This window comes from Sorex araneus, chromosome 2, assembly GCF_027595985.1.
Source record: "Sorex araneus isolate mSorAra2 chromosome 2, mSorAra2.pri, whole genome shotgun sequence".
In the NCBI taxonomy this organism is placed as follows: Eukaryota; Metazoa; Chordata; class Mammalia; order Eulipotyphla; family Soricidae; genus Sorex; species Sorex araneus.
This window is the reverse complement of record NC_073303.1, coordinates 205,570,457-205,595,954: the sequence shown is the minus strand read 5'-3', so window position 1 is coordinate 205,595,954 and position 25,498 is coordinate 205,570,457. Positions and strand designations below refer to the sequence as shown.

The window sequence follows — 25,498 nt, the reverse complement described above, 5'->3', positions numbered from 1 at the left end:
ACCCGCTGTCCTATTGCCCCGGCCCCAGAGTACACTCTGGGCATGCTTCCTTCTCCCATGGAAGAGGATAAAATACCTCCCAAATGAAAACAGTACTGTTCATCCTCAGACACTAACGCCATCAGACACGTGTTAGAAACCTTGTATGCGAGGGCCCGAGTGCTAGTCCAGCAGGGAAGGCATTTGCCTTGCCTGTGCTCGACCCGGGTGCGTTCCCGGCATCCCACAGGCCAGGAGGGACCCCTGTATGCAGAGCCAGGAGTGAGTCGTAAGCACCCCTGGGCGTGGCCCAAATCACTGCCCCTCCCCCAAAAGGAAGCAGCTGAGTTCTGAGCACTCGAGAGGGAAGGGGCCTCCCTGCAACCCTGGAAGCAGGCCACAGGGTGGGAGGGGCCCAGCCCCCACCCCCCAGTAGAACCCAAAAGAACCCCCGTGTTGAAGGCTGGCTTCTGCCCCTTCTGGGAAAGTCAGGGAGGTGCCCGGGGAGAAGAGCCCTGCTGGGAAGCGTCCCAGACAAGAAGGGTTGGGTGCTTACCCCGCAGCGGCTGACGCTCGACCCCTGGCACCCTAGCCGGGCTCCCGAGCCTCGCTTGGGAGTGTGAGACCGGGAACAAGCCCTGAGCACTGCTGGGAGGAGCCCCAAATCAAAACCAGACCAAAGATACTGAGCGGCAGGGGGTGGGGCGTGTGGATCTGTAAAGCCCACTGTGCCCCAAAGCGGGAGAGACGGGGTCCGAGGGGCCGGCCGGGGTATCCCTCCACGGAGAGGTGAGAGGGGGCAGGGCAGATTTCAGGTCACATCTGGAGACAGGTCAGTTACTGGACTTTCCATCTGGTCATTTTTCTAAATTTTTTACAAACTTTTTTTGGGGGTGGGGGTTTTTTGGAGCCTTGGGCTGACTTTGGCTCTGAGCTCAGGGACACGCCTGGGGGAGCTCAGGGGACCACCCAGGCTGGGCCAGGGCAAGGCCACACTCACCCACTGTGCTCTCCCCAACCCCTCACCTGCAACTTTCTGCGGGTGTGGAGGGACTCCCAAGTAGTGCTCTGGAGGCCTCAGGTCACTCCCGACATCGCCGGTGAGCTGGCGAGTTGACATAAGGGCCGGAGGATGTGATGCTTCTCAGAACCTGGACGATGCCCCCACCCCCACCGCCCCCCGAGTTCACTCCAGGAAATGCACCCGGCAAAGACAGGGCCATGCTAGGCAGGCTGGGGCGGGGAGCAGAGCCCGGCGTGCGCCAAGCCCAGGAGCACACACTAAATCCTTTTGGTGACTAGTGGGCAGAGGTTGGGCGTGTCCCCTGAGAAGGCCCCCGAGAGCCACCAGCCGCCGACAAACCACACTACACCCGAGGGCGCGCGCACCATCGGTTTTTAAAATGCGTCTATATTATCGTCACCGATCCGGAACACACAACCACAAAGTGGATTACGAAACGTGAAGCCGTGTTACTCTGGGTGGAGGCGGTCTGGACGGTCACAGCTGGACAAACACAGCCAGCACGAGACGGGGGAGTCACACTGAAAGCCACCAGACACGCACGCACACACGCACACACGCCTCACACGGCTGACGGAGCGGGTTCAGCTTCCTGACCACACCTGGGCTCGGCCTGTGCCTCCTCCGGCCCCCCCAGGGACCCCAGCCCACCCCACGCCACAGGGCGGTCTCTGGGCCTCTTCTTCCCCGTGTGCCTGGAGCCCCCGCCCACCACCAGGAGAACGGGGGAGCACTCTAAGCTCGAGGGGGAGGGGGAGGGAGGGAGAGGGAGGGGCAGTGGACAAGCATCGCCGCCGTCTCCTCAGACACCGGCCTCCATCACTTGAAGGGCTGCTGTCCCCGGCTCCCCGGACTCCTGTTTCTGCGGCTGATGACCCAGGGGGAACGAGAGGTCGTCTCCAAGGGGGTCCTTGACATACACACACCCCCACCACAGCAAAGCTTCCCCCAGCCCTCACGTGCATTTTTCTTTCTTGTGGGGGCGGGGGCCCACACCCCTGGCACTCTGGGTCTGTTCCTGCCCCTTCCCGCTGAGCCCCCTCCACGCCGCCCCTGAAGCATTCTGAACACGCCTTTGTTCCCTCCTGGGAGATTCGGCCTCACCGCAGAGAAGCCGCGAGGCGGATTCTCTCCCCGACTCCCTGTGGCCCCGGCCCCCATGGGTGTCAACCCCCCCCCGCCCCCCGTCCCAGGCTCGTCGCCGGCAATGCTGTCAGCATTTCTGACGAATCTCGTCCACCCGAGGACCCAGTCCCAGGGCTCGGACCCAGGGCTGGGTGGGGAGGGGGGCGGAGAGGGGACTGGGCCTTTGGAGGGTCGTGGAGGAACCACTGGCTGCTGCTCTGAACACATCCTGGGGCCTGCGGCAGCCTCGTCTTCACCCCCGGTTTTGACAGTAAAACGCCAAAAAAAAAAGTGCGAATTGGGAAGAGAGACGTGGGGGGGTGAGGCGCAAAGAGGGGGGCCGGGACACCCCGAGTCCGGCTGGCTGCAGGCCGGGTCTCCTCTGGGTTTCAGTGTCACAGCCTGGTGGGTTTCCCTCCATCTCCCACAGTGGGGCCGCCGCAGGGCCTCCGGGCAGGAAGGAGGAGGAGGTGGCCAGAGCCAGGCGGGGGGACGCCCGTCCCGCACCGCCAGGAGCGATCCCTGAGCCTGAGCCGGGAGCCCCCAGGCACCCACGGGTGTAGCCCAGAACAAAGAGGAAACAGAACTGTCGGGGGCGGGAGAGGCGGGCGGGCGAGGGTGGGCCTGCCCGGACCCCCGGCCAAGCCAGCAGTTGGGAGTCATCTTTGGTGAAGCGGAATCCAGGTCTCTCCCACGGCAGGGCAGGCGGGCGCGGGGGCCCCGGGGTCTGCCAGCCCACGGTCTGGGGAACCGGCCCGCCCGCTCAGGGGCCCGGCCAGGCCCACGCTCAGAGGTGAGGTCCAGAGGCCCAGCGGGGGGTGGGGAGTCTCCGTGCAGAACCCAGCCCAGATTCCCTCCAGCCAAGCACCTGAGGGCCCTCCCCGAGCGGAGTCGGCCCGTCCTGAGGAGGCCAAACGCTCCCCCCCCTTCTCTTTAGTCCAGCTCGTGCTTTTCCTGCTGAAGTCAGGAAAGTGGGAGCACTTGGACCATGTAAGTTAGGGAATGAGCTGGGGTCCCGTTCGGCCTTCGAGCTCTGGCCCAGGAGGGCCAAGCGGGAAGCGGGGAGCTAAGCCAGGTCTCGGGACACTGAAGCAAACGTCCCCGTCTCTGTCCCCAACAGGCACTCTGGGGGGGGGGGGGCGGGGCCACTAAGACCTCACAAATGGATTAAATTAAAACATAACAAAAGTGTCAGAACTCCCGGGTCCTAACTGCAGCAGCCTGAAAGCAGCGGGCCAGGCCCTCTGCAGTGGGGCTGGGCTCGGGTCCGAGCGCCCGGCCTGGCGGGACCTGCTTCTGCGTCTCCGTCTACGCAGGAGCCTTCACAGAGCCGAGCGGGGCGAGGTGTGGAGTTTCTCACATGCAGAGGGCGCGGGGTGGGGGTTGGGAGTGGGGGGGGGATGTCGGGCCCCGCAGAAGCCCCGGCTCCTGTGCGGCAAGCCGCCCGCTCTGGCCGCCACCGCCATCACCGGCAGCCCTCCAGGGGCCCCGTGGACGCGTCCAGGCTGCTGTCCGTGTCCGAGGCCAGGGTCTGCTCAGTGGACATGGAGGAGATGTCGTTGAAGGACGACGACTGGGACGCATGGCTGCTCACCGCTGCATCTGTGCTAAGAAAACCAGGTGGAATAAAACCCGGGCACGAGAGCTTGCAGCTGCTCCGGGCAGGCCTGGGGCTGCAGGGACAGGGAGGCGGCCGGACCCAGCCTGGCCCCCGCGGTCTGTGCTCTGCCCTCTGAGTCCCCTCTCTGGCCGCCCCCTAGGTAGGCACCGGGAGAAAACAAGGGGAGAACGTGACAGGAGTGACTCTCACCACACGTGCGCACGCACACGCACACACACACTCGCACACACCCGCACATGCGTACATGCACACACCCGCACACCCGCACATGCACACACACGCACAGGCGCACACACACATGCATGCACACACGCACACGTGCGCACGTGCGCACATGCACACGCACACACACACAGACACGATGCTGCTTCCTGTAGACTCATGCCTCAATGCCTTCTGGGGGCTGTGGGGTGGGGGTGGGCTGCATGTCCAGGGGCAGTCCTGGTGGAAGAGGGCCTGGGTGCTCAGGTTGCGGGCACGGGGATGAGGTGGTGCGCAGGGCCCCGAGTCTGAGGCGGCGAGGCAGTGCGTGGTCTCTGGGGGAAGTGCAGCGGCCAACGCCCTAGAGACGACCCCCCTAGAGACGACCCCAAGGCAGGGAGACCTGACTTCCCCGGGGCGGGTCCCGGCTGGGGGGCTACGAGGGCGATCACTAACCTGAAGTCTGGTCCTTGCCCACACCGTTCTTGCTCCGCTCTTCCCAGTCCGTCACCTCCTTGTAGATGAGCTCTGCGCACAGAGAGGCAAGGCGGGCTGCAGAGACAGCACAGCGGGGGCTCCCGCCCTGCAGGCAGCCAAACCCGCTGGTCCCCGCAGCCTGCAGGGTCCCCTGAGCAGAGCCGGGAGGGAGTCCTGAGCACGGCCCACGGGGCATGTTCCCCGAGACGGACAGGAGCTGGGAGCATCCAGCCCGTCTTCTTCGTGGCTCAGGCCTCTGCCCCAGGCCTGCCCAGCCCACCCCAGGCCGGCGCAGCGGGACGCCGTGTTCCCGGGGCCCGAGAGAGAACATGAGACCAGGCTGACAGGCGCCGCTCCCGGCCCGTGTCACCTGTCCCCCCTGAACCCTGGGTTTCGTGGTCTGGACCGTGGAGGAGGGAGAGGAGGGAGACAGGAAGAGATGGGGAGGGAGAGAGGACGTGGTCTAGCCCACGTCCCTAAAGAGATGCCACCTGGGGCGGGAGCGACAGGACAGCAGGTGGGGTCTGCCCTGGACACAGCACCCTGGGCCCAGCCGGGGTGACCCCCGAGTATCGTGGGTCTCCCCCCCACCCGGAAACAAAAGCACAAGAAGGAACCTGAGCTTAACCCAGGAAGGGTGCAGCGTGGCCCGTTTCAGGGGCTGGGGTGGGCAAGGCACGGGGCGCTGTCTCGCTGTGCCAGGCTGGCAGGGCCAGGGCACCGGGGCCAGCGCCAGGGGCGGGGGGCAGAGCACAGCAACGGGGGGCTCTGGTGTCTCGGGCTTACTGTCTAAGGGGGTCTTCCCTGCCGGGCCTCTGAAACAGGAACTTAAGCTGAGCATGACTTGTTGTTTGTTTGCCTTTGATTTTAGGGCCACTCCTGGCGGTGCTCGGGGGTCACTCCTGGCAGGCTGGGGAGCCACGTGGGATGCCGGGGTCAAACCCGGGCTGGCCGCGTGCAAGGCAGGCACCTTTCCTGCATCTGAGGGCCCGGCCTTCATACCGGGCTTAGAACATTTCATAGTTGATCCAAATTGTATATATGTATGTGTACATATGGGCTGGAGCCATAGCACAGTGGGGAGAGCGTTTGCCTTGCACGCGGCCAACCCGGGTTCGATTCCTCCATCCCTCTCGGAGAGGCCAGCAAGCTACCAAGAGTATCCCGCCCGCACGGCAGAGCCTGGCAAGCTCCCCGTGGCGTATTCTATATGCCAAAAACAGTAACAACAAGTCTCACCATGGAGACGTGACTGGTGCCCGCTAGAGCAAATCGTGGTGTATATATGTATATATGCATACATATACACCCTTTTAATGTGATTGACTCGGAACATTCTACATACAATTTAGTGTCTCCTAACGTTGGGTTGGTATCTCCTGCCTGCCCCTCAGCACTAATCTTTAGAAAGCAGAAGTTTCCCTCCTAGAGAAGCTCAGATACAAAGTATCCCCTGAGCACTAGGTGAGGGGCCAGAGCCATAGCCCAGAGGCAGGGCACTTGCCTTGCAAGTGGCAGCCCCGAGGGTCTGTCCCCAGGCAGTGCGGGGTGGTGGGGTGGGGGGGGGCTGGAGGACCCACGTCTGGTGCCAGGATATACATCCAAAAGCAGGATGTAAGGCGAGGGCCCCATCCGCTGCATAGCTCTTCACCCACGGTGCCTTCTTTTTTAAAAAAAGAGTTATACACCAATTTTTTTTTTTTTTTTTTTTTTGCTTTTTGGGTCACACCCAGCGATGCTCAGGGGTTACTCCTGGCTTTGCACTCAGGAACTACTCCTGGCGGTGCTTGGGGGACCATATGGGATGCCGGGGATCGAACCCGGGTCGGCCGCGTGTGACCCAATCCAATTTTTGGAGTAAAGAGAAATGTGCCAACTACCCAGGGAAGAGTATAAGGTAGAACATGGGACTCAACAGCCTGGCCCCGGCCTCTCTGCAACCTGCTCCTCACTTTTTGTAGAAGAAAACCAGAGGTTTTTTCTTTTTTTTTTTTTCCGCTTTTTGGGTCACACCCAGCAATGCACAGGGGTTACTCCTGGCTCTGCACTCAGGAGTCACTCCTGGTGGTGCTCAGGGGACCATATGGGATGCTGGGAATCGAACCCAGCACGGCCATGTGCAAGGCAAACGCCCGCCCCGCTGTGCTCTCGCCTGAGTTTTGTGACTGTAAACCGAGCTCAGGGTGGGAAGATCCTTGTGAGGGAGAAACCGACACTGGGGGCCACTACGGTTCCTCGGACTCCCAGTAACTGGCTGTCCAGGCGCCCCCGAAGGCCCCTGGAGTCCCCTGGACGAGGCCCCACCCCTCAAGCCCCGCCCCCAGGAAGACCCCCGCCCGCCCTGGAGCCGGTCACCCCTTTGGGCTGAATGGGGCCGCGGGCGCTACCTTTCCACTCCTCGATGGCGTGCTCTCTCTCTTCCAGCTGGGCGTCATAGATCTGAGGCGGTGGCTACGAGGCAAAATCACACCCGGGTCAACAGAAACAAAAGTGCCAACAGAGCAGGAAGTCGAGTCGGGAAGCTCGTGCCCTCTGGAAGGCTCCTGAGCCGGACACAGACCTCCAGCCCCGCCCCCGAGACCCCCTCGCGTGAGACGCAGCCGGGAGGGGAAGGGCCCGCCCCAGGGCTGCTGGCCACTCGGCCAGGCCTGCTCTGGTCCCCGCAAGCCCAGACGTCCCCCGAGTCCCGCCAGGTCTGCCCTGAACAAGGCTGGCGTGTCCAAAAGCCCAAATAAAAAATCCAGAGTCAACCTCCTCCACGCTGAGCTGCCAAGGGGCCTCCTCCTGCCCCTCTGAGCACAGAGCGGCTGCGACTCAACCACTTCAACCCAGAACCTGCTCGGGGCTCGCGGTGGGGGTCGCCCTGTAAGCTGCCAGGCACGGCCCCCCGCCCAAATAACAGTAACAAAAATGAATCCGAGAACTCAGCGCCCTCCGGAGCTGTGAGGTGGTGTTTGCTTGGGCTCGAGGCCACACGAGGCGGTGCCCGGGACGGACCTCCGGACCCTGCACGCAAGGCCGGGCCCCGACAGAGGCCACGGGACCGGCTTACCGCCTCTGCTTCCGCCGGGTCGTACCAGACGGCGATGTAGGGGTGTCGCAGCGCCTCGTCCACGGAGATGCGCCTGTCGGGGTCGATCACCAGCATTTTCGAGAGCAAGTCCCGGGCTTGGCTGGCTGGAGCCGGAACAAACGTCAGGCAAGAAGCAACTCAGGCTGGGAGTGAACGTCCCGCCCTCCTCACCGGGAGGGGACACTAGGAGAGGCTTTGGGGCTCGGGAAGGACCCCCTGAGCGGTGTCGGCCGCCTGTGCCTGGCATCAGCCGGGGCTGGGGGACGGCTCAAGGGCTGAGGCATGTTTGGACACAGGCACTCCTCAACTCGGGGCTACACGCCCCCCCAAATAAGAGAAACCAATTCCTCCTCCCCCACCCCCAGAAAGATCACGTCACTTTCACTACAGACCCAGCTTGCTGCACTCGGAGAATCGGGACCCTGTGGGAAGGGCGGGGACAGCTGCCGCAGGGCCCCAGGTGGACCCCCTCGGCCAGGAGCGAGGCCAGCGGGAGCTGAGGTGTGGGGCCGACAGCCAGCGTGCCCCGCCCAAGCCAAGCCCACCCTACTCTGCCGAGGTCTCTCGTCACCAATGACTGATCCTCTCAGTTACTGATCACGGCTGCGCTGGGCGGGTTTTCCAGACAGATAAAAGTCTGTCAGTTTTTGCGCCACACCCGGCAGTGCTCAGGGCGTACTCCTGCCCTGCGTCAAGGCTCACGCCTGGCTGGGCTCGGAGGCCCGATGGGGATTGAATTCGGGTCAGCGGCGTGCAAGGCGGACACCCTACTTGCTGCACTATCGCTTTGGCCCTCTGTCCTTTGAATCCTTGGAGGCGCCCTGTTCCACCACAACTGGTCCAGTGTGTGTGTGTGTGTGTGTGTGTGTGTGTGTGCATGTGGCCCGAATCTCTCTCCCCCTGGGATTCAACTGTGTGTGTGTGTGTGTGTGTGTGCGCGCATGTGGCCGAATCTCTCATCTCTCTCCCCCTGGGATTCAACTATGTGTGTGTGTGTGTGTGTGTGTGTGTGTGCATGTGGCCCGAATCTCTCTCCCCCTGGGATTCAACTGTGTGTGTGTGTGTGTGTGTGTGCGCGCGCGCACGCATGTGGCCGAATCTCTCATCTCTCTCCCCCTGGGATTCAACTATGTGTGTGTGTGTGTGTGTGTGCATGTGGCCCAAATCGCTCTCCCCCTGGGATTCAACTCTGTGTGTGTGTTTGTGTGTGTGTGCATGTGTGTGCATGTGGCCCAAATCTCTCTCCCCCTGGGATTCAACTGTGTGTGTGTGTGTGTGTGCATGTGGCCCGAATCTCTCTCCCCCTGGGATTCAACTGTGTGTGTGTGTGTGTATGTGTGCATGTGGCCCAAATCTCTCTCCCCCTGGGATTCAACTGCTCTAGAATAAAAACCTGCAAAAAAAAAAAAAAGAGAGAGAGAGAGAGAGAGAGAGAGAAAAGAAAGGAAAACAAGGCAAACAGAGGTGCGCTTACTTTTGATTTTGTCCCTCTCCGACTCCGACGGGAATATCCAGTCTGGAAACAGCTCCTCGAACTTGATGCCCGGGTACTTCGGTCTGTTCTCCACGTAATTCCTCACCGTGGGCTGGAGTTTCTTCATGAACTCTGCCGATGGCGTGCCTAGCTGCTCAATAACTTTATTCCACTGATCAATATCTGATTGAGGTCTTGAGGAAAATAGAACTGGGGGGCCTGGGCTGCCCCCGCCCCTGGCCAGGAGAAACTCGGCCAGCAGCTACTCAAGCTAGGTATGGGTTCCTGGGGTTAGTCTTACGGCTGCTACGCCACGGACGCCGGGCAGGCGGTGTCCACCCGCTCTGGGTTCAAGGCTGTCTTGTGGTGGACTGGTCTCGGGAAGGGAGGCAGGGAGGCCCCGTGCCCAGAACTCAGACACGAGCAGCCGTGGTGGTCACACTAACACCACGCTGCCAGGGCCAGAGACAGCAGAGCCAGTCAGGCCGCGCCTTGCATGCAGCCCACCAGGGTTTGACCCCCAGACTTCACATGGACCCCAAACCCCCCACCCTGAGCACAGAGCCAGGAGTCAGCCCTGAGACCACCAGGTGTGGTGTGGTCCCCAAACAAAACCAAATAAAGAAAATGAGAGAGTCTATCTCACAGTGATTCAACTAAAAAAAATAAGAGAGAGGAGAGAGAGAGAGAGAGAGGGAGAGAGAAGAAGAGAGAGAGAAGAGAGAGAGGGAGAGAGAAGGAGAGAGAGAAGAAGAGGAAGAGAGGAGAGAGAGAGAGAGGGAGAGAGAAGGAGAGAGAGAGCAAGCGAGAGAGCGAGTGCTCCTAGTTCGGGCTAGAGAGACGGCACAGGTTCCTGCCTCGAAGGCCACCGAGACAGTAAACTGAATAAAGTGTTTGTCAAACCCCAGCAAGGCACAGGTCACCGACCCCTGCCCTGCAGGAGTGAGCCCTGAGCACTGCAGGGTGTGCCCCTCCACACGCACAAATGAGGTGGGCGGGACATCCATGGGACAGGACGGCACAGAGGGGGCACAGAGGGGCAGACAGGGTGGGGGGCGCGCGGCGGGCGGGGCGGTCAGCGGGGAGGAAGAGGAAGGCAGGGCCCGCCCCTGAGCCCCTGGCTTCTGGCTCCCGCTGCCCCTGCACACGCCAGACTCTGGCGAAGCCCTTTTCCAGGCTGCCACCGACGTGGGCTCGCTCTGAACCCCACAGGGTCCCCGAGACCCCATCAGGCCAAAAGTGACCCTTGAGCAAAGCCAGAAGTGACCCCTGAGCACCCCTGGGGCTGGCTCAAAACCCCAGTACAAACAGAACAGCAGGCGAGAGTGAGGTTCTCTGTGTGTGCGTATGTGTGACTGTGTGACTGTGTGTGTGTGTGTGTGTGTGTGTGTGTGTGTGTGTGTGTGTGCAGAGAGTGATCTCAACAGGCCTTTTTTTTTTTTTTTTTTCAAAATTTTTGGTTCCTGGCTGAGCAACAGCACAGCAAGGAGGGCGTTTGCCTGGCACACAGCCAAACCGGGTTCAATCCCCGGCATCCTACATAATCCCCCAAGCACCGCCAGGAGTCATTCCTGAGTGCGGAGCCAGGAGTAACCCCTGAACACTGCCGGGTGTGACCCCAAAAAAGACCAAATAAATAAATATCTGCTTCTTGGGCCACGCCCAGAGTGCACAGGGCTTGCTCCTGGCTCTGTGTTCAGGAGTCACTCCCAGGGGTGCGGGGAGACCCACCATGGGAAGGCCAGGCCCCGTCTGCTGTACTCCCCACCCCCTTCTCACTTCTGAACTTTCAGAAGAGAAACTTTTCCCTTAATACACCAAGGCGAGGCCCAAGATGAGTGAGAGTGGAGGGCAGAGGGTCTACACTGCTTGTCTTTATAACAGGAGGGAGGTCCCCTTTCAAACTGAATTAATTTGCAAAATAAACCACATTTCCAGTTCCAAACAAGAGAAACTGAAGGGAAAGACCCGAACAATGAGTTGGGCAATAGATTCGAACAAAATAAATGGCTGCATTTTCTATTCAAATCCTCGACGGACTGAACACACACACACACACACACACACACACACACACACACACACACACAAGCACGCATGCACGCAGGGCTGGAGTGACAGCACAGCAGGGAGGGCAACCAGGTTGGACCCTGGGCATCCCACAGAGCACAGAGCCAGGAGTCAGCCAGATGTGGCCCAGATAAAGAGAGAGATGAATAAAGATCTCAAGACACCTGCCAAAGAGGGACTCGCTTCCTGAAACGGTTCTCGGAACAACTCGAGGGTCAGCTGCACTTGGACTCTCAGTGGCCGGCCAGGACTGGCCAGGGGGGCAAGTCGCAGGGAGTATGGAGGCACGAGGGCCGGAAAGCTCTCAGAACCTTCTAGAAGGCCAGCCTCCAGCCGCCCCTGAGTCCCTGCGGGGGGTCGGGGGGGGCTCGGGGAAGGATACGATCAGTGCCTTGGAATATCACACAGCCTTTCACCAGCTCGCCCATGATACACCCCACTGACCAGATATCAACTGAAAATAAAAATGAAATGATCAAATTATGATGTGCCATGGATAAAGCAAAGGTGGAGAAAAGGGATTCTCACAGGCCCCGGGGCCAGGCTCTCCCGTCTCTGTACTGGCCTGGACAGCCTGGGAACACCACGGGGCCCCGGGGCGGGAGAGATGCCCTGTCCCCCCCCCGCCCCCACTGCCCGCCGGCGTGGCCGTGGGGTCTCTCCCTGGGAAGGATACAGTCTCTTCCTGGGAACAGGACCTTATGGAGGACCATTTCTGCCATGATGCAGCCAACAGACCAGATGTCCACTACCAAACACAGGGGGTCACAACCAGGCCTGCGCCCCCCGCCCCAAACCCAGTAAACACCCGCCGGGGTCGACAACCACATCTGAAGGCAGCGGGCCGGTGGGGGCCAGGCGGGGTGGGGAGGGGCTGCAGGGAGTGGAGGGTCTCGTGCAGGGCCCCGAGCTGACCCCGTGTCCACCCTGTCTCTGGGTTCCTCGGGGAGAAGCCCGCAGGGAGCTGCGCCCAGAGCCGGCCCGGCACAGCCTGATGGGAGACGGGGGTCCGCAGAGCCCGCGGGAGCCCGGGCTCCTGGGGGTCTCCAGGGGGAAGAGAAGGCAGCACTCCCCCCCCCCAACGGACCCCGCCCTCGATCCTTCCTCAGAGCCTGGGGGCAGTGAGGCGGCCTGTGGGGACGGGTCTGGGGGGCAGAGGGGACGGTGTGGAAGCACGGGGGGCTGCTGGCGGTTAGGGGGGGCCTGTGCCCCTGGAGGGGCCCCTGGCGGAGGCGTGTCTGCTAGGGTGAGGTCTGGGGCATGCGGGGGGGACAGTGAGCCTCAGGACGAGTGCGGGGATCATCTCCGGGGCCCGTCCACCCACAGCCCCCCTCGCCCAGCCCTGCCCACCTGCTGAAAGACCCCAGGCCCGCGCCCGCCCTCCTGTCCTGCTCGCCCAGCCCCCGCCTGAGCCCTGCAGCCGGCTCACCGTTCTCCTTGTAGCCCATGCCCAGGATGACCTCAGGGGCGCGGTAGTAGCGCGTGACCACGTAGGGCGTCATCATGAAGTTGGTGCAGGCCGTGCGCGCCAGCCCGAAGTCCAGGATCTTGAGCGTGCAGTCGGACTTCACCACGATGTTGCTGGGCTTCAGGTCCTGGGGGGGGGGACACCGTGACGGGACCACCCTGCCCCGCCGACCCCTCAAACGGAGAGGGGGACAGGGCCCAGCCCGCGGACCACCCCGGGTCTGACCCCCGGCACCCCAGAGGGTCTCGGGAGCCCCCTGTGAGATCTCTGAGTGCACAGTCAGGAATAAGTCTCTCTCTCTCTCTCTCTCTTTGAAGGAAAGCAGATTTGGAGGCTTTGAAGGAGGGAAGGAAAGAGGGAGAGAGTGAGAGGAAAGTGCTCGGGGGAGAACCCGGCTCCTCTGGGCCCTCCACCCCCGCACAGACAGGAGAGCAGGGCGGCACACGCCTCCGGAGGGGAGGTGCGGGCGACACGCGTGCTCGGCCACGCGGGTATAAGCACGTATGGGCTCGGGCAGCATCTGCGCCGGACTAAGCCTTGAGCACTCCCTGGATGTGGCCCCAAGCCCCAAGCAACGCCAAGGGAACCCTGCACCGCCTCGACTCAGACCCCGAGGGGCTTCCGCAGCACCTGCCGCTCTCGCCCCTCGGCCCTGCATGCCCCCTGCGCTTCCTGACCCTCAGACGAGGGACAGGTGACACAGCCCCACCTGAGCACCCAGCAGTGCTCAGGGACCAAGCTTCAGTCCGTCGGGTGCGAGGCGAGTGCCTCCCCCGCGGGCCATCTCCCACCCGGTATCTCTGGGCTTGACCACTGGTGTCACCAGTTCTGGCCGCCCACACGGCACGTGGTTTTTCTTTTTTTTTTGCTTTTCAGGTCACACTGTCACACAGGGGTCACTCCTGGCTCTGCACTCAGTAATTACCCCTGGCGGTGCTCAGGGGACCATATGGAATGCTGGGATTTGAACCCGGGTCGGCCCGTGCAAGGCAAACGCCCTCCCCGCTGTGCTATCACTCCAGCCCCGATGTGTGAACGAGACGCTAGGTGCAGCAGAGGTCAAAGGCTCCCAGGCCAGGCTGTCCCAGTGATGGAGGTGCGGGGGCGGGAGTGTGGGAGGGGTCACTGAGGGTTCCAGTGAGGGCTGGGGCCTGAGGCTCGGCCTGCTCTGGAGGGAACAGTGCTCTGCGAGTCTCAGGGCTGTGAGGGTACCCGCCTTCCTGCACTGGGGGCATCACTGCCGCCTCCTCCTGGACCACCCGTCACACTCCCATTGAGCAGCTGCACGTCCTGACTCTCCCTCCGTGGGGCCGCGCTCAGGGGAACACGGTCCCTGCCTAGACACAGACCTCAAAAGCCCGAGGGTGGGGGGCACAGAGGAGCAGCAGCACAGCAGGGAGGGCGCTGGCAAGCCCCTCATCCTCTGTGCTCCATCAACACTGGCAAAGCTCCAGCAACAACTAAGAACCTGGAGTCTGGTTCGGCGGGGGCCACTACCCACGGCTCGGGGGGGGGGGGGCCTCGAGGGACTCAGACGGAACCAGACACTCAGTCGAGCCTGTTCTCCCTTCAGGGAGGCTGAGAAAGTTCTAGTGTTGGGGCTGGAGAGTCAGCACAGCGGGCCAACCCGGGTTGGATTCTGGGCACCCCACAGGGTCCCTGGAGATGCCAAGAGCCACCCCTGAGTCTTGAGTCAGGAGCAGGCCCTGAGTGTCGCCAACTGGCGCCCCCTAGTGGCGGGGCCAGTGACGGAACACGGTACGTCAAACCCTGCATGGCAGAGCCTGGCAAGGGCCCCGGGGCGTATTCCATACGCCAAATACAGTAACACTGACAGGTCTTATTCCTCTGACCCTGAAAAGAGCCCAAACCGTTGGGAAAGACGAGGAAGGAGAGGCTGCTACAATCTCAGGGCTGGGATGAAGGGAGACATCACTGGCGCCTGCTCGAGTACATCGATGAACAAGGGGATGACAGAGACACAGTGACGTCAAACCCAACTATGAACAACCTCATCACTCACGGTGCTGTCTTAAAACAAAACCTGGGGGGGGGCAGGGGAGAATCAAGTCGATACGAAACACAAAGCCACTAGAAATAAAAAGAACTAAGAAACCAAGCCGAGTGAGGAGGGGGCTGACCCACCCTGTGGATGATGCCGGCCGCGTGCAGGTGCTTGATGCCACACAGCATCTGGTACAGCAGGTAGGACATGCGCTCGTGGTCCAGCTCCATGTGGATGACCTGGCACAGGTTGGCGTCCATGAGCTCCATGACCAGGTACCTGAAGGAAGGGAGCGGCCGGTGACGCGCCCCACACGTCACCCCCACCTGTCAGTCCCCGTGGACGCGCCCCGCTCATGGGCAAGTCCAGCAAAAGGCCGCTGTCTCTAAACAGAGGTCAAGAAGGTTTTAAAGAAAAAACCATTTAAGTTGCCAGGGTGGGGGACGACTGAGCCTTTGTTCAGCCAGTTCCAAAGACTGTCAACACAATGGACTGTACAGAGTCCTCGAGGGGAGCCAGACCCCGCCTTTAGCCCCGCGCCCCCAACACTGAGAGTCTGAGCCACTCTACCACCCTCTCAGACGTCACCCCAGGGCCGTCCGAGTCGGCACCGTGTCTGCGCTGGGCCTCCCGCCTCGAGGCCGGGTCTGGTGCCACTTCTGTCCCGTTTCCTCCCCCAACTCCCTGCCTTCGAGGGGCACAAGCCCCCGCCCTCCCCTACCCACCGAAGAGGCTCTCCAGGCACCACCTCCCTTCTCGTCCATCCCCAGCCTGCTCGGGTCAGTGTCGGGGGCTGGGACAGTCCAAGGGAACCAGGTCACTCCTGGCTCTGCTGTCACCACACGGGGTCTGTCCCACGGCCCCTACTGCCTGCTGCTGGCCTCCCGGGGCTGGGCCTGGGCTCTCTCGTCCCTTCACGCACAGCAGTGACGCCTCTGGTCTCAAGCAGGGACGGGTCGGTGGACGCACGTGTAGACGGGGGAAGGGGGAATGGGTGAATGAGTGGGTGAATGAATGAATGTGCGGGCGGGAGGGCCGATGGCTGGATGGGGGAGGTGGGTGAGTGGCCGCTGCCTGGAGAGAGGATGGCTCAGCGTGTGGGTGAGTGGGCGGGTGGGTGAGTGGGAGGGGTGGGGGGGTGCGAGGCCGGTGAGAGGCGGGTAGGGGAGTGTGGGTGACCCCTGGGCCGGGTGAGTGTGCGGTGGGCGGGGCTCGCATACCCGTGTGCCCTGCAGGGATCACACCCGGGCGCGAGTCCCGAGCCCCACCCCCGCCCTGTGCCCACTCCCCACTCCCCCCCACCCCAACCTGCCTCCCCAGCTCCCCCTGGCAACCTGACGACCTGCACCCGCCTCACCGTGCCCAGGTACCCCCCGCCCGGCCCAGGCCTGGCCCACCGGCCCACCCCACCCTCTCCCGGGGCCAGCCTTGCTCTGCTCCTGAGAGAAGGGGAGGGGTCCTCGCCCCCCCTCCCCGGGCCACACTGGTCAGCTGTCCTTACCCCCCAACCTGGCACCCCACGGCCACAACCGCATCCCGGAGGGTCTTCTGCACTGCACCTGCCCCAGCGGTTTCAGTTACTGAGGCCAGGCCCCGGAGAGACCCTCACCGCCCCGCCCAGTGCTCAGAGTCCCGCCACCCCGCCCGACCCCCCCAGCCCCTCCCACGGTTCCCGGTTCCCGGTCTGGCCTGCCTCCCCCTCCCCCCTTTCTCCTTGGCTCCCCACGGCCCACCTTGCCCCACACACCAACCCCTTTGCAGGTGGGCTCTCTCCTCAGCACCCCAAAGCCGGCCTCTGAAACCCACAACAGCTAAAGGGACCCACGGCCCCCTCCGGCCTCTTTCCCAGAGCCCCTGGAGTGGATGAAGGGTTGGGGGGGGCGGGTAGGGGAGGGGAGTGAGATGCACTTGCCCCAAAAGGGGGGAAGAAGAAGGAGGAGGAAAAAGGTGAAGGGAGGAGGAGGGAGGAGGGAGGAGGGAGGAGGAGGAGGAGGAGGAAGAAGAGGAGGAGGAGGAGGAGGAGGAGGAAAAGGAGGAGGAGGAAAAAGAGAAGGAGGAGGAGGAGGAGGAGGAGGAAGACAGAAGAAGTAGGAGAGGAAAAGAGGAATAGAAGAGGAGGAAGAGGAAGCGGAGGAGGAGGAAGGAGAGGAGGAGGAGGAGGGGGGAGGGAGAGGGGAGACGAAGATGTAGAAGAAGGAAAAAAGAAGAAAGAAGAACCCAACAGCCACCCAACAAAAGGCCCTTTTTCATTTCCTTCTTCCCTCCCTTCCCCAGTCTCCAGGAGGCCCTGAGAGCCACTCAGCAGGCAGGGAAAGGCCAGTCCCACCCGCTTCGTGGCCAGGTCAAAGCAGGAGCTAGCCATGCAGTGAATGAATGAATGAACGAGAGGAGACCCCTGGGCACAGCATCTTCCCTCGCTGGGCGGAGAAGCCAGTTCACTGCAGAGAACAGTGTGCCCAGGGCCTCCTTCTCTGTCCGGGGGCAGGAGGGTCACAGGACACGGGCACGCAAGCACTGTGCCGAGGCGAGCGGATACTTACACATCTTGGAACTCTTCTAGGGTTTTCTGTGGCGTAAACACATTTAACAAACTAATTATCTGGAAAGAAAAGAATTAATCAGATCTTAGCGTGACCGGCGACTGTCTTGGTGACTACAGATTAATCGTAACACACAGACGCAGCAGGAACGAGGTGGGGGCGGGGAAGCCCATCACAGCAGCGCTCAGAATCAGTTCTTTTTTGTTTCTTGGGTCACACCCGGCGATGCACAGGGTTCACTCCTGGCTCTGCACTCAGGAATTACTCCTGACGGTGCTCAGGGGACCATATGGGATGCTGGGAATCGAACCCAGGTTGGCCGCGTGCAAGGCAAACGCCCTCCCCTCTGTGCTCTCGCTCCAGCCTCTCAGTACAGTTCTGGTTACTGCTGCTGCTTTTACAAATGACGGCTGGCACCAGGCTACGCGGTTACGACCACCAACTCGGAAAACCCTGTGCATCTTGACCAATCAATTTCATGGGTCTCTACAAACCATGTTTTGTTTGTCTTTTTTGTTGTTTTTGTTTTTTGAACCACACCCGGCGGGCGCAGGGTTTAATCCCAGCTCTGCACTCAGGAGTTGCTCCCGGTGGTGTTCAGGGGACCCTACGGGACGCCGGGGATCAAGCCAGCACGTCTCCTCCCCACTGTACCATGGCTCCAGCCCGCCGGCTCCAGACGTACGGGATATTCCCATAACGGGAAAGGAGGGGGGAAAGGAGGGGTCACGACGGTACCAGGAGAGACTCACGCCCGCTCCACACAGGGTAGCCTGGGCTGATCCAGAGTCATCTGGCAAAGTCCCTCCTGGGGGAGTCCCCTGACAATCCCAGAGGGGGACAGTCACTAGAGCAGGCGCACACTCGGAAGCCCCAGGGACCCTGCGGCTCTTGTGTCTGCCCATAGTAGGTGTGCTGTCACTCGCGTGGTCTCGCCCCATCTCGCACTCGCCACGCCACGCGGTGGTGGATGGAGCAGGCGTTCAGGCCACGCGTAAGGTGAACTGCAAACGCAGGAAGCGACACTTTGTGCAGAGGGCACACAGCGCCTCCCAGTGGTGGCGTGTCAAAATGGCAGCCGCCTTTCCAGGAAGACGCTGTGGGAGGCTGGAGTCCAGCGTGTGACCCGCCCGGGTTCCATCGCTGGTACCACATCTAGTCTCCCAAGCCACCAGGAGTGGCCCCTGAGCACAAAGGCCAGGAGTCAGCCCTGAGCACCGCCAGGCATAGTCCCAAACATAGTGAAAAGAAAAGAAAAGGCACTGTGGCCGCTGAGCTGGAGACCAAAGGGGCAGACGCCCACGGGCCCTCGTGGCCCTGCAGCCCCCGACTGGCCAAGAAACTGACCCTTTGAAAACGCAGGCGGCTGGGGCTGGAGCGGGAGCACAGCGGGTAAGACGCCTTACGCACGGCCGGCCCAGGTTCCATCCCCGGCATCCCACAGGGTCCCCCGAGCGCCGCCAGGAGTGATTCCTGAGGGCAGAGCCAGGAGGAACCCTGGGTCCTGCAGGGCGTGAACTGACAACACACAGAAAAGCGATGGCTTTGGCCCGAGACAGCACAGCCTGGCAGAGCCGACGGGCAGCGAAACAGCAGCAGCAAGACTGAACTGTGCTCAGGGCTCACTCTGGTGGGGCCCGGAGGCCCCTGTGGGTTCCAGGTTGGCCACGGGCCAGGCCAGCATCTCCAGCCCTTCACGAAGCCCCGGCGAGAGGCATCTGTGGTTTGTGGGGTCAGACGGGGCCCACGCGGCAAGCAGCGGAGCACGGCGTCAGCGGGTGACAACTCGGCCGGGACCGAGGCCCCGCACAGCCACGGGGCCCTTGGGAAGGCTGCAGGGGCTGCGCACGCACCGCGGCCAGCACTTACGTTTTTGTGATTGACGCATTTTAAGAGAACCAGCTCCCGGTAGGCCCGCTTGGCGTGCGTCTGGTTCTGAAAAGGCCGACTGAGCTTCTTCACGGCCACGCTGATCCCCAGGACCGTGTCGAAGGCGGCGCTGCAGGGGCGGGGAGGAGAGGACCGTGAAGGGGGGGGCGCCTGCCCTGCACTCGCCAGACCTGAGTTCAACCCCCGGCACCCCCCCAGCACCACCGGGCATGATCCCCGCGGGCAGAGCTAGGAGGGAGCACTGCGTATCACAGGGTGAGGCCCGAGAGGGAAAACAAAAAGCAAAACAGAAGGTTTCAGAGACGCAGGGTCTGTTTCGGAGGAGTCAACAGCGGAGGGAGCACGGCTCTGCATGCCTCCTCCCGTGCTCCGTCTTCTCCCTCCCAAGGGGTCATATGTGGCTGTGCTTGGGGATGACTCCTGGCTCTGTGCTCAGGGCTCACTCCTGGCTCTGTGCTCAGGGATGACTCCTGGCTCTGTGCTCGGGGCTCACTCCTGGCTTTGTGCTCAGGGCTCACTCCTGGCTCTGCTCGGGGCTCACTCTTGTCTCTGTGCTCGGGGCTCACTCCCGGCTCTGTGCTCAGGGATGACTCCCAGCTCTGTGCTCAGGGATGACTCCCGGCTCTGTGCTCAGGGTCACTCCTGGCTCTGTGCTCAGGGATGATTCCTGGCTCTGTGCTCAGGGCTCACTTCTGGTGGGGCTTGGAGGCCCCTGTGGGTTCCAGGTTAGCCACATGCCAGGCTAGTATCTCCAGCCCTTCGCCGAAGGTGCTGATGCGTGGGAAGTCCCAGCGAGACGCCTTAGGGGTCTGGCTGGACACCCAGACTGGGCCAGCACCTCGCCCGGGAGCCCTTGGCGGGCCGACATCTGGTTATGTGAGCTGAGATGACCCGCCCAGACTGCACAGAGCATAGGAGACCAGTCAAGAAATGAAACTGGGTTGCCGGAGCCACAGTCAGAGGGGAACTTGCCTTACATGTGGCCAAGCCAGGTCCAGCCCCCAGCACCACACGGGGTCCCCAACCACCAAGCATGACCCCTTCGTGCAGAGCAGGGGTAACCTGAGCATCACCAAGTGTGGCCCAAAAAAAAGGAACTGAAACTGGGACAGGGTTGGGGGGTGCTGTGGGGAGGAGCCAGGGAGAGACAGGACAGCCGGGAAGGCACTTGTCTTCCACCCGGCCCACCTGGGCTCAATCCCTGGCACCCCACAGGGTCCTGATTCCTGCCTGGACTGAGCCCTGAGCACTGAACTGAGCCCTGAGCACTGAACCAGGAGTTAGTCCTGAGCAAGAGCCAGGTGTGAGCTCTGAGCAATGAGTCAGAGTTAGCCCAAAGCAAAAGCCCAGAAGTGAGACCTGAGCACAGACCCGGGAGTCAGCCCTGAGCTCAGACCCGGGAGCCAGCCCTGAGCACAGAGCTGGGAGTCAGCCCTGAGCATAGAACCAGGAGTCAGCCCTGACCACCGAGCCAGGAACCAGCCCTGAGCACAGAGCCGGGAGTCAGCCCTGAGCACAGAGCTGGGAGTCAGCCCTGGGCACAGAACCAGGAGTCAGCCCTGAGCACAGACCCAGGAGTCAGCCCTGACCACCGAGCCAGGAACCAGCCCTGAGCACAGAGCTGGGAGTCAGCCCTGAGCACAGAATCAGGAGTCATCCCTGAGCACAGAGCCGGGAGTCATCCCTGAGCACAGAGCCGGGAGTCAGCCCTGAGCACAGAGCTGGGAGTCAGCCCTGACCACCGAGCCAGCAATCAGCCCTGAGCACAGTCACCTGTGAGCCCTGCACCTCAGGGTGTGCCCCCCAAAACAAACCACCCCACAGCCCGCTCGTGCAGGCAGGACCCCCAGCTGCCTGGTCTCATCCCGCCCTGGTGGACGCACAAAAGTGGCAAAAGGGCAAAACCAAAGAACGCGGCCAGCAGCCGGGTGAGAGGGTGGCACCTTGGTGGGGGGGGGGGCTCTTACAGACGATGCCCTGTGCTCCCGAGCACTGGAGGGGGCTCTTACCAGACGATGCCCTGTGCTCCCGAGCCCAGGGCGGGGCTCTTACCAAATGATGCCCTGTGCTCCCGAGCACGGGGGGGGGGGCTCTTACCAAACGATGCCCTGTGCTCCCGAGCACGGGGTGGGGGGGGGGCTCTTACCAAACGATGCCCTGTGCTCCCGAGCCGATGGGCTTCAGCTGCTGGTAGCGCCTGAGCACGGTGAAGGTGGAGTCCGCCACCTGCACGCTGCAGAACTGGCCGTCGCCCTGGCCGTCGGTCATGGTGCTGTCGGAGAGAGCGGGTCAGGCCTCGGGCTCCGGGGTGGCCCCGGGCAGCGCCAACGCCTGGTGGGGCTCAGGGGGCCCCAGGCTGTCTGAGTTGAACCCACCTTGGCGGCACCCTCCCCCGTGTCTCTCTGGCCCCGCTGTTTTGAGCCTGAGTCCTTGACTTTTTTCTATTTTGTTTTTTCGGGTCACACCCGGTGATGCCCAGGGGCTCCTCCGGGCTCTGGCTCAGGAATTCAGGAATTACTCCTGGGGGCTCGGGGGGCCCTATGGGATGCCGGGTTGAACCCGGGTCAACCTCATGCAAGGCAAATGCCCTCCGCGCTGTGCTATCGCTCCAGCCCCCAGTGGTGGGAGAGGAAAGAGGGGTTTGTGGCACTGGGCACGGCGTCTGGGGCATTCTCGATCCACCCGTGGGCCCAACGGAGACGCCCCTTTTAGAGCTCTTCGGAACACTGGGGTGGGGAGCCACAGTCACCTGGGATCACCCCTGGCACCCCACAAGGTCCCCCGAGCACTGCCAGACGCCACCCTGAAGCACCACCAAGTGTGGCCCAAACACCCAGCTCAAAAAGAAGACTTTAGGGCTCCAAACGACTGGGGGGAGGGGCAGAGCAATAGTAGAGCAGGCAAAACGCTCTCCTGGCACACAGCGGGCCTGGGCTTGACCCCCGCACCCCACGGGGTCCCCTGAGCACCCCTGGGAGTGATGCCTAAGTGCAGAGCCAGGAGGAACCCCGGGGCTTCACCCGGTGTGGCCCCAAAAGCAAACCCAAAATAAATAAATATAAAATTGAATTAATTAAAATAAATGAAAAGATTTAGGGGACAAGAGAGACGCTCCCAGGTTCAGGCGTGCGCCCTGCACGCAGCCGACCTAGGTTCCATCCCTGGCACCACACGTGGTCCCCTGGGCACCGTATGTGGCCCCACTAGAAGCTGGCAGACACGCATGAAAGAACAAGCAGAAACTCAGGTCTTGGTAAGGAAGGAGCCACTCGGAACCGTCCCTGCCGTGCGTGGCTCCCGCCGGCTCCGGAGACTTCCTGAGCCCCTCGGGATTTCACAGCCTCCCCTCCCCCTGCGCTGGGGACCTCTTCAAGCACTTAACAGAAAAGTGCCCTGGGGAGACAGTGCAGCAGGTTGGGTGCTTGCCTGCAGGCTCCCAGTCCGGGTTCAATCCCCGGCCCGCCCCCCGCCCCCCGGGGTCTCCCAAGTCGCACCAGAAAAGATCCCTGAGTCCAGAGCCAGGAACAAGCCCTGGACGTGACCAGGCACGGCCCAAATCTCAACCCCCCCACCCCCAAAAGGGAAAATGCCCCTTTCTGAACCAGAGGGGACCTTAAGAGCATACCGAGACCAGAACAATACCGCCAAACCTATGAAAACCTTCAAGAAGCTTCTAGAACCGTCAAGAGCCCCCACTATCTACAAGAGAGACTCTTCAATGTGAGGGTCAAAAAAAAAAAAAAAAAGCAGTTTCTCAGGGCTGGAAAGACAGTGCCATGGGAGGGATCTGCTCTGCGGCCAGCCGCCCCGAGTTCAGTTCTCAGCATCCCCTGGGGTCCCCTGAGCACCGCCAGGAGTGAGTCCTGAGCACCGCCAGGAGTGAGTCCTGAGTACAGAGCCAGGAGGAGCCCCTGAGCACTGCTGGGTGTGACCCCAAAGAAACAAAAAATAAAAAGGGCGGTTTCTGAGGCTGGAGTGAGGGCAGAGGGCAGAGCATCGACCTGGACTGTGGTCCCCAGAGCCCTTTGTCATGACCCCTGAGCACTGAACAAGGAGCCAGCCCTGAGCACCACAGAGTGTGGCCCAACCCCCTCCTCCCAATAAACCATATCCTCCAACTTCCTACCAGGGGCGGTTCCCGGGACACAGCCAGGCCCAGAAAGGGCCCCTCCCTGTCCTGCCGGCTCTGCGCACCTTCCCCGGGCCGAGGCGACCAGCCCACCTCGGCCGTGTCTGGCCTGGCTGTGTGCCCGCACCACACAGAGACAATGTCTGTTTGTTTTGGGGGCCACACTCTGCAGTGCTCAGGGGTCACTCCTGGCAGTGCTCAGGGGGCCACCTGGGGAGCGTGCAAGGCCGGCACCCTCCCCACTGTAGTGGCCAGACACATCTTCTCATTCTGCTGAACTCGATGGAGCCTGATGAGATCAGAGATGTCCTGACTGACAGCGATAGCACAGCGGGGAGGGCGTTTGCCTTACACGCAGCCGACCCAGGTTCGATTCCTCCGTCCCTCTCGGAGAGCCCAGCAAGCTACCGAGAGTATCTCGCCCACACGGCAGAGCCTGGCAAGCTCCCTGTGGTGCATTCGATATGCCAAGAACAGTCACAACAAGTCTCACGATGGAGACGTTACTGGTGCCCGCTCGAGTGAATCGATGACGGTGATACAGTGACAGTGATTCAGTGATCTGAAAGGCGCTGGTGCTGGCTGGGTTTCGGGGGTCACCGCCCCCCATCTCAGTCCTTACCCAGGGGTCCCTGTCCCCTGGGATCTGAGTCCTAAACCCACTCCCCAGTGGGTGGAAATCTTTTCTGCATGAGGCCTTTCTTTGCGCCCATTTGTTGGGGAAGCCCAGCTGGTGGTACTGAGAGCTCGCCCTGGGTGGTGCCCAGGGGTCTTGTGGACCAGGCCCGCCCCCGCCCGCAGACCTGCTGCACCACCCTCCGGCTCTGCTCCTCCCAGGCTCCTGCTGCCGGCTGAGCACCTGGGCCTGGGCCACTCCAGCGCCTGTTCCCAGCCCTGGCACCTTCTAAGCCCACTTTCCCCGGGTGCCGCGCCCTCTGGGGTGAGGGGCCCCATGGTTCCCACCTCTGACCTCCCTGGGCCTCGCAGAGAGCCTGACCCGAATAATAAGCGGGTGTCAGGGCAGGGTCCGGGAGCTAACGCCCCTCCCCGGCGGAGCGATGCTCAGGCCCATCTCTGGCGCCGGGACACCCCCCCCCCGCCCGCCCCCCCCCCCCCCGTGACAATCCGCTTCCATCTGCAACCTGGGTTAGTTAGCGTTAGCCCAGGAGAAGGCGAGAAGCAGGGCTGGGGGGGTGGTCCAACAGTCAATCAACAGCCGCGCCGGCTGCTCCCGCCCCAGACCCGTGGGAACAGCGACCTGTTTGCAGATGCGGGGGGGGGGGGGGGGCCTGGGGGCACCCAGGGGCGCTGCTGGGCGGGCGCCCACACCCCTGCGGGAGGAGACGGGACCCGGAGAGGAGGGGGCTGGGGGCTCACGGGGGGGATGGGAGGAGCAGGCCAGAGATGAAGGGGGTCGGCGCAGCCCTGGAGGCCAGGCCAGCGCGGGCAGTGCAGGGGGTGGTGGTCGCTGCAGGTGCAGTCGGTGGGGGGACGCGGGCGGGGCGCAGGAGGGCTCCGGGGGGCACAAGCGGCTGCGGGGGGCGCAGACGGGGAGCGGGGAGCTCCGGGGAGCGCAGAAGGGGCGCGGGGGGCTCCGATGTCCCCCATCCCGACTGCGAGCCCTCTGGAGCCCCCCACCCTTCTCGGGCCGCGGGCAGGGCCGGGGGCGGCGCTGCGGCGGCCCCGGGGCGGGGGCTGCAGGGGCGGGAGCGGCCAGCGCCCCCCGCTGCGGGCACCCCCTGCCCGGCGCCCCCCGCTGCGGACACCCCGGGCCCGGCGCCCCCCGCTGCGGACACCCTCTGGCCGGCGCCCCCCGCTGCGGACACCCCTTGGCCGGCGCCCCCCGCTGCGGACACCCCTTGGCCGGCGCCCCCCGCTGCGGACACCCCCGGCCGGCGCCGCCCGCGGCCTCCGGCGGCCCGGACCGGACCCGCCGGGCCTGGCGCCGCCGGCCGGGCTCACCTGGTCTCCGCCGCCGGGCAGGGCGGCCGCGGACTGGAGCCCGGCGGGTCCGGCCGCCCCGCGCCGCCGCCGCAGTGGGTGAGGGGCCAACCGCGACCCTTCCGGCCCGGCCCCGCCGCCGCCGCCGCCGCGCCCCGCCTGACCGACCCGCACGCCGGCCAATCAGGGCGCGGGGAGCCCCGCGGGCCCGGCCAATCGCTGTGGGGCCGAGCCGCGGGCGGGCCGAGGGGCGGTCCTGGGGGCGGGTTCGGGGCGGGGCCGCGGCGCGGCCGGGGGCGGGGCTGCGGCGAAGGGCGGGGCCAGGCCCGGGCGGTCCCGGCGTCCGCGGGCTGGGGAAGCGGGACGAGCACGGGGCCCCTGCACCGGGCCTAGCGAGGCTCAGCTGGTCCCGACCCGGTTCTGTTCCTGAGGGTGGGCGGCGGCTCCGACGCCACAGACCAGCGGGCCGCAGCCGGGCCGC

At 63.1% G+C, this 25,498-nt stretch overlaps 1 protein-coding gene across 4 annotated transcripts; it reads right to left on the bottom strand.

Annotated features, from left to right (window-relative positions):
* Positions 1-1,370: 1,370 nt before the first annotated feature.
* Positions 1,371-25,189, bottom strand: MAPK9 (mitogen-activated protein kinase 9). Of its 4 annotated transcripts, none has more exons than XM_055125832.1 (12): positions 25,039-25,189; positions 21,094-21,219; positions 18,927-19,056; positions 17,058-17,116; positions 14,658-14,796; positions 12,474-12,639; positions 11,721-11,792; positions 8,975-9,157; positions 7,480-7,604; positions 6,815-6,878; positions 4,407-4,478; positions 1,371-3,735 (listed from the first exon to the last, which is right to left on the bottom strand). In XM_055125832.1, exons 2-12 carry the CDS (start codon positions 21,213-21,215, stop codon positions 3,719-3,721), a joined length of 1,149 nt encoding a protein of 382 aa, XP_054981807.1. In that variant the 5' UTR covers positions 21,216-21,219; positions 25,039-25,189; the 3' UTR covers positions 1,371-3,718. The 4 variants fall into 4 exon arrangements, with proteins under 4 accessions (XP_054981807.1, XP_054981805.1, XP_054981806.1 ...); XM_055125830.1 differs by having other exon boundaries at positions 1,371-3,730; XM_055125831.1 differs by lacking the exon at positions 11,721-11,792 and adding an exon at positions 11,427-11,498 and having other exon boundaries at positions 1,371-3,730.
* Between the last annotated feature and the right edge of the window lie 309 nt (positions 25,190-25,498).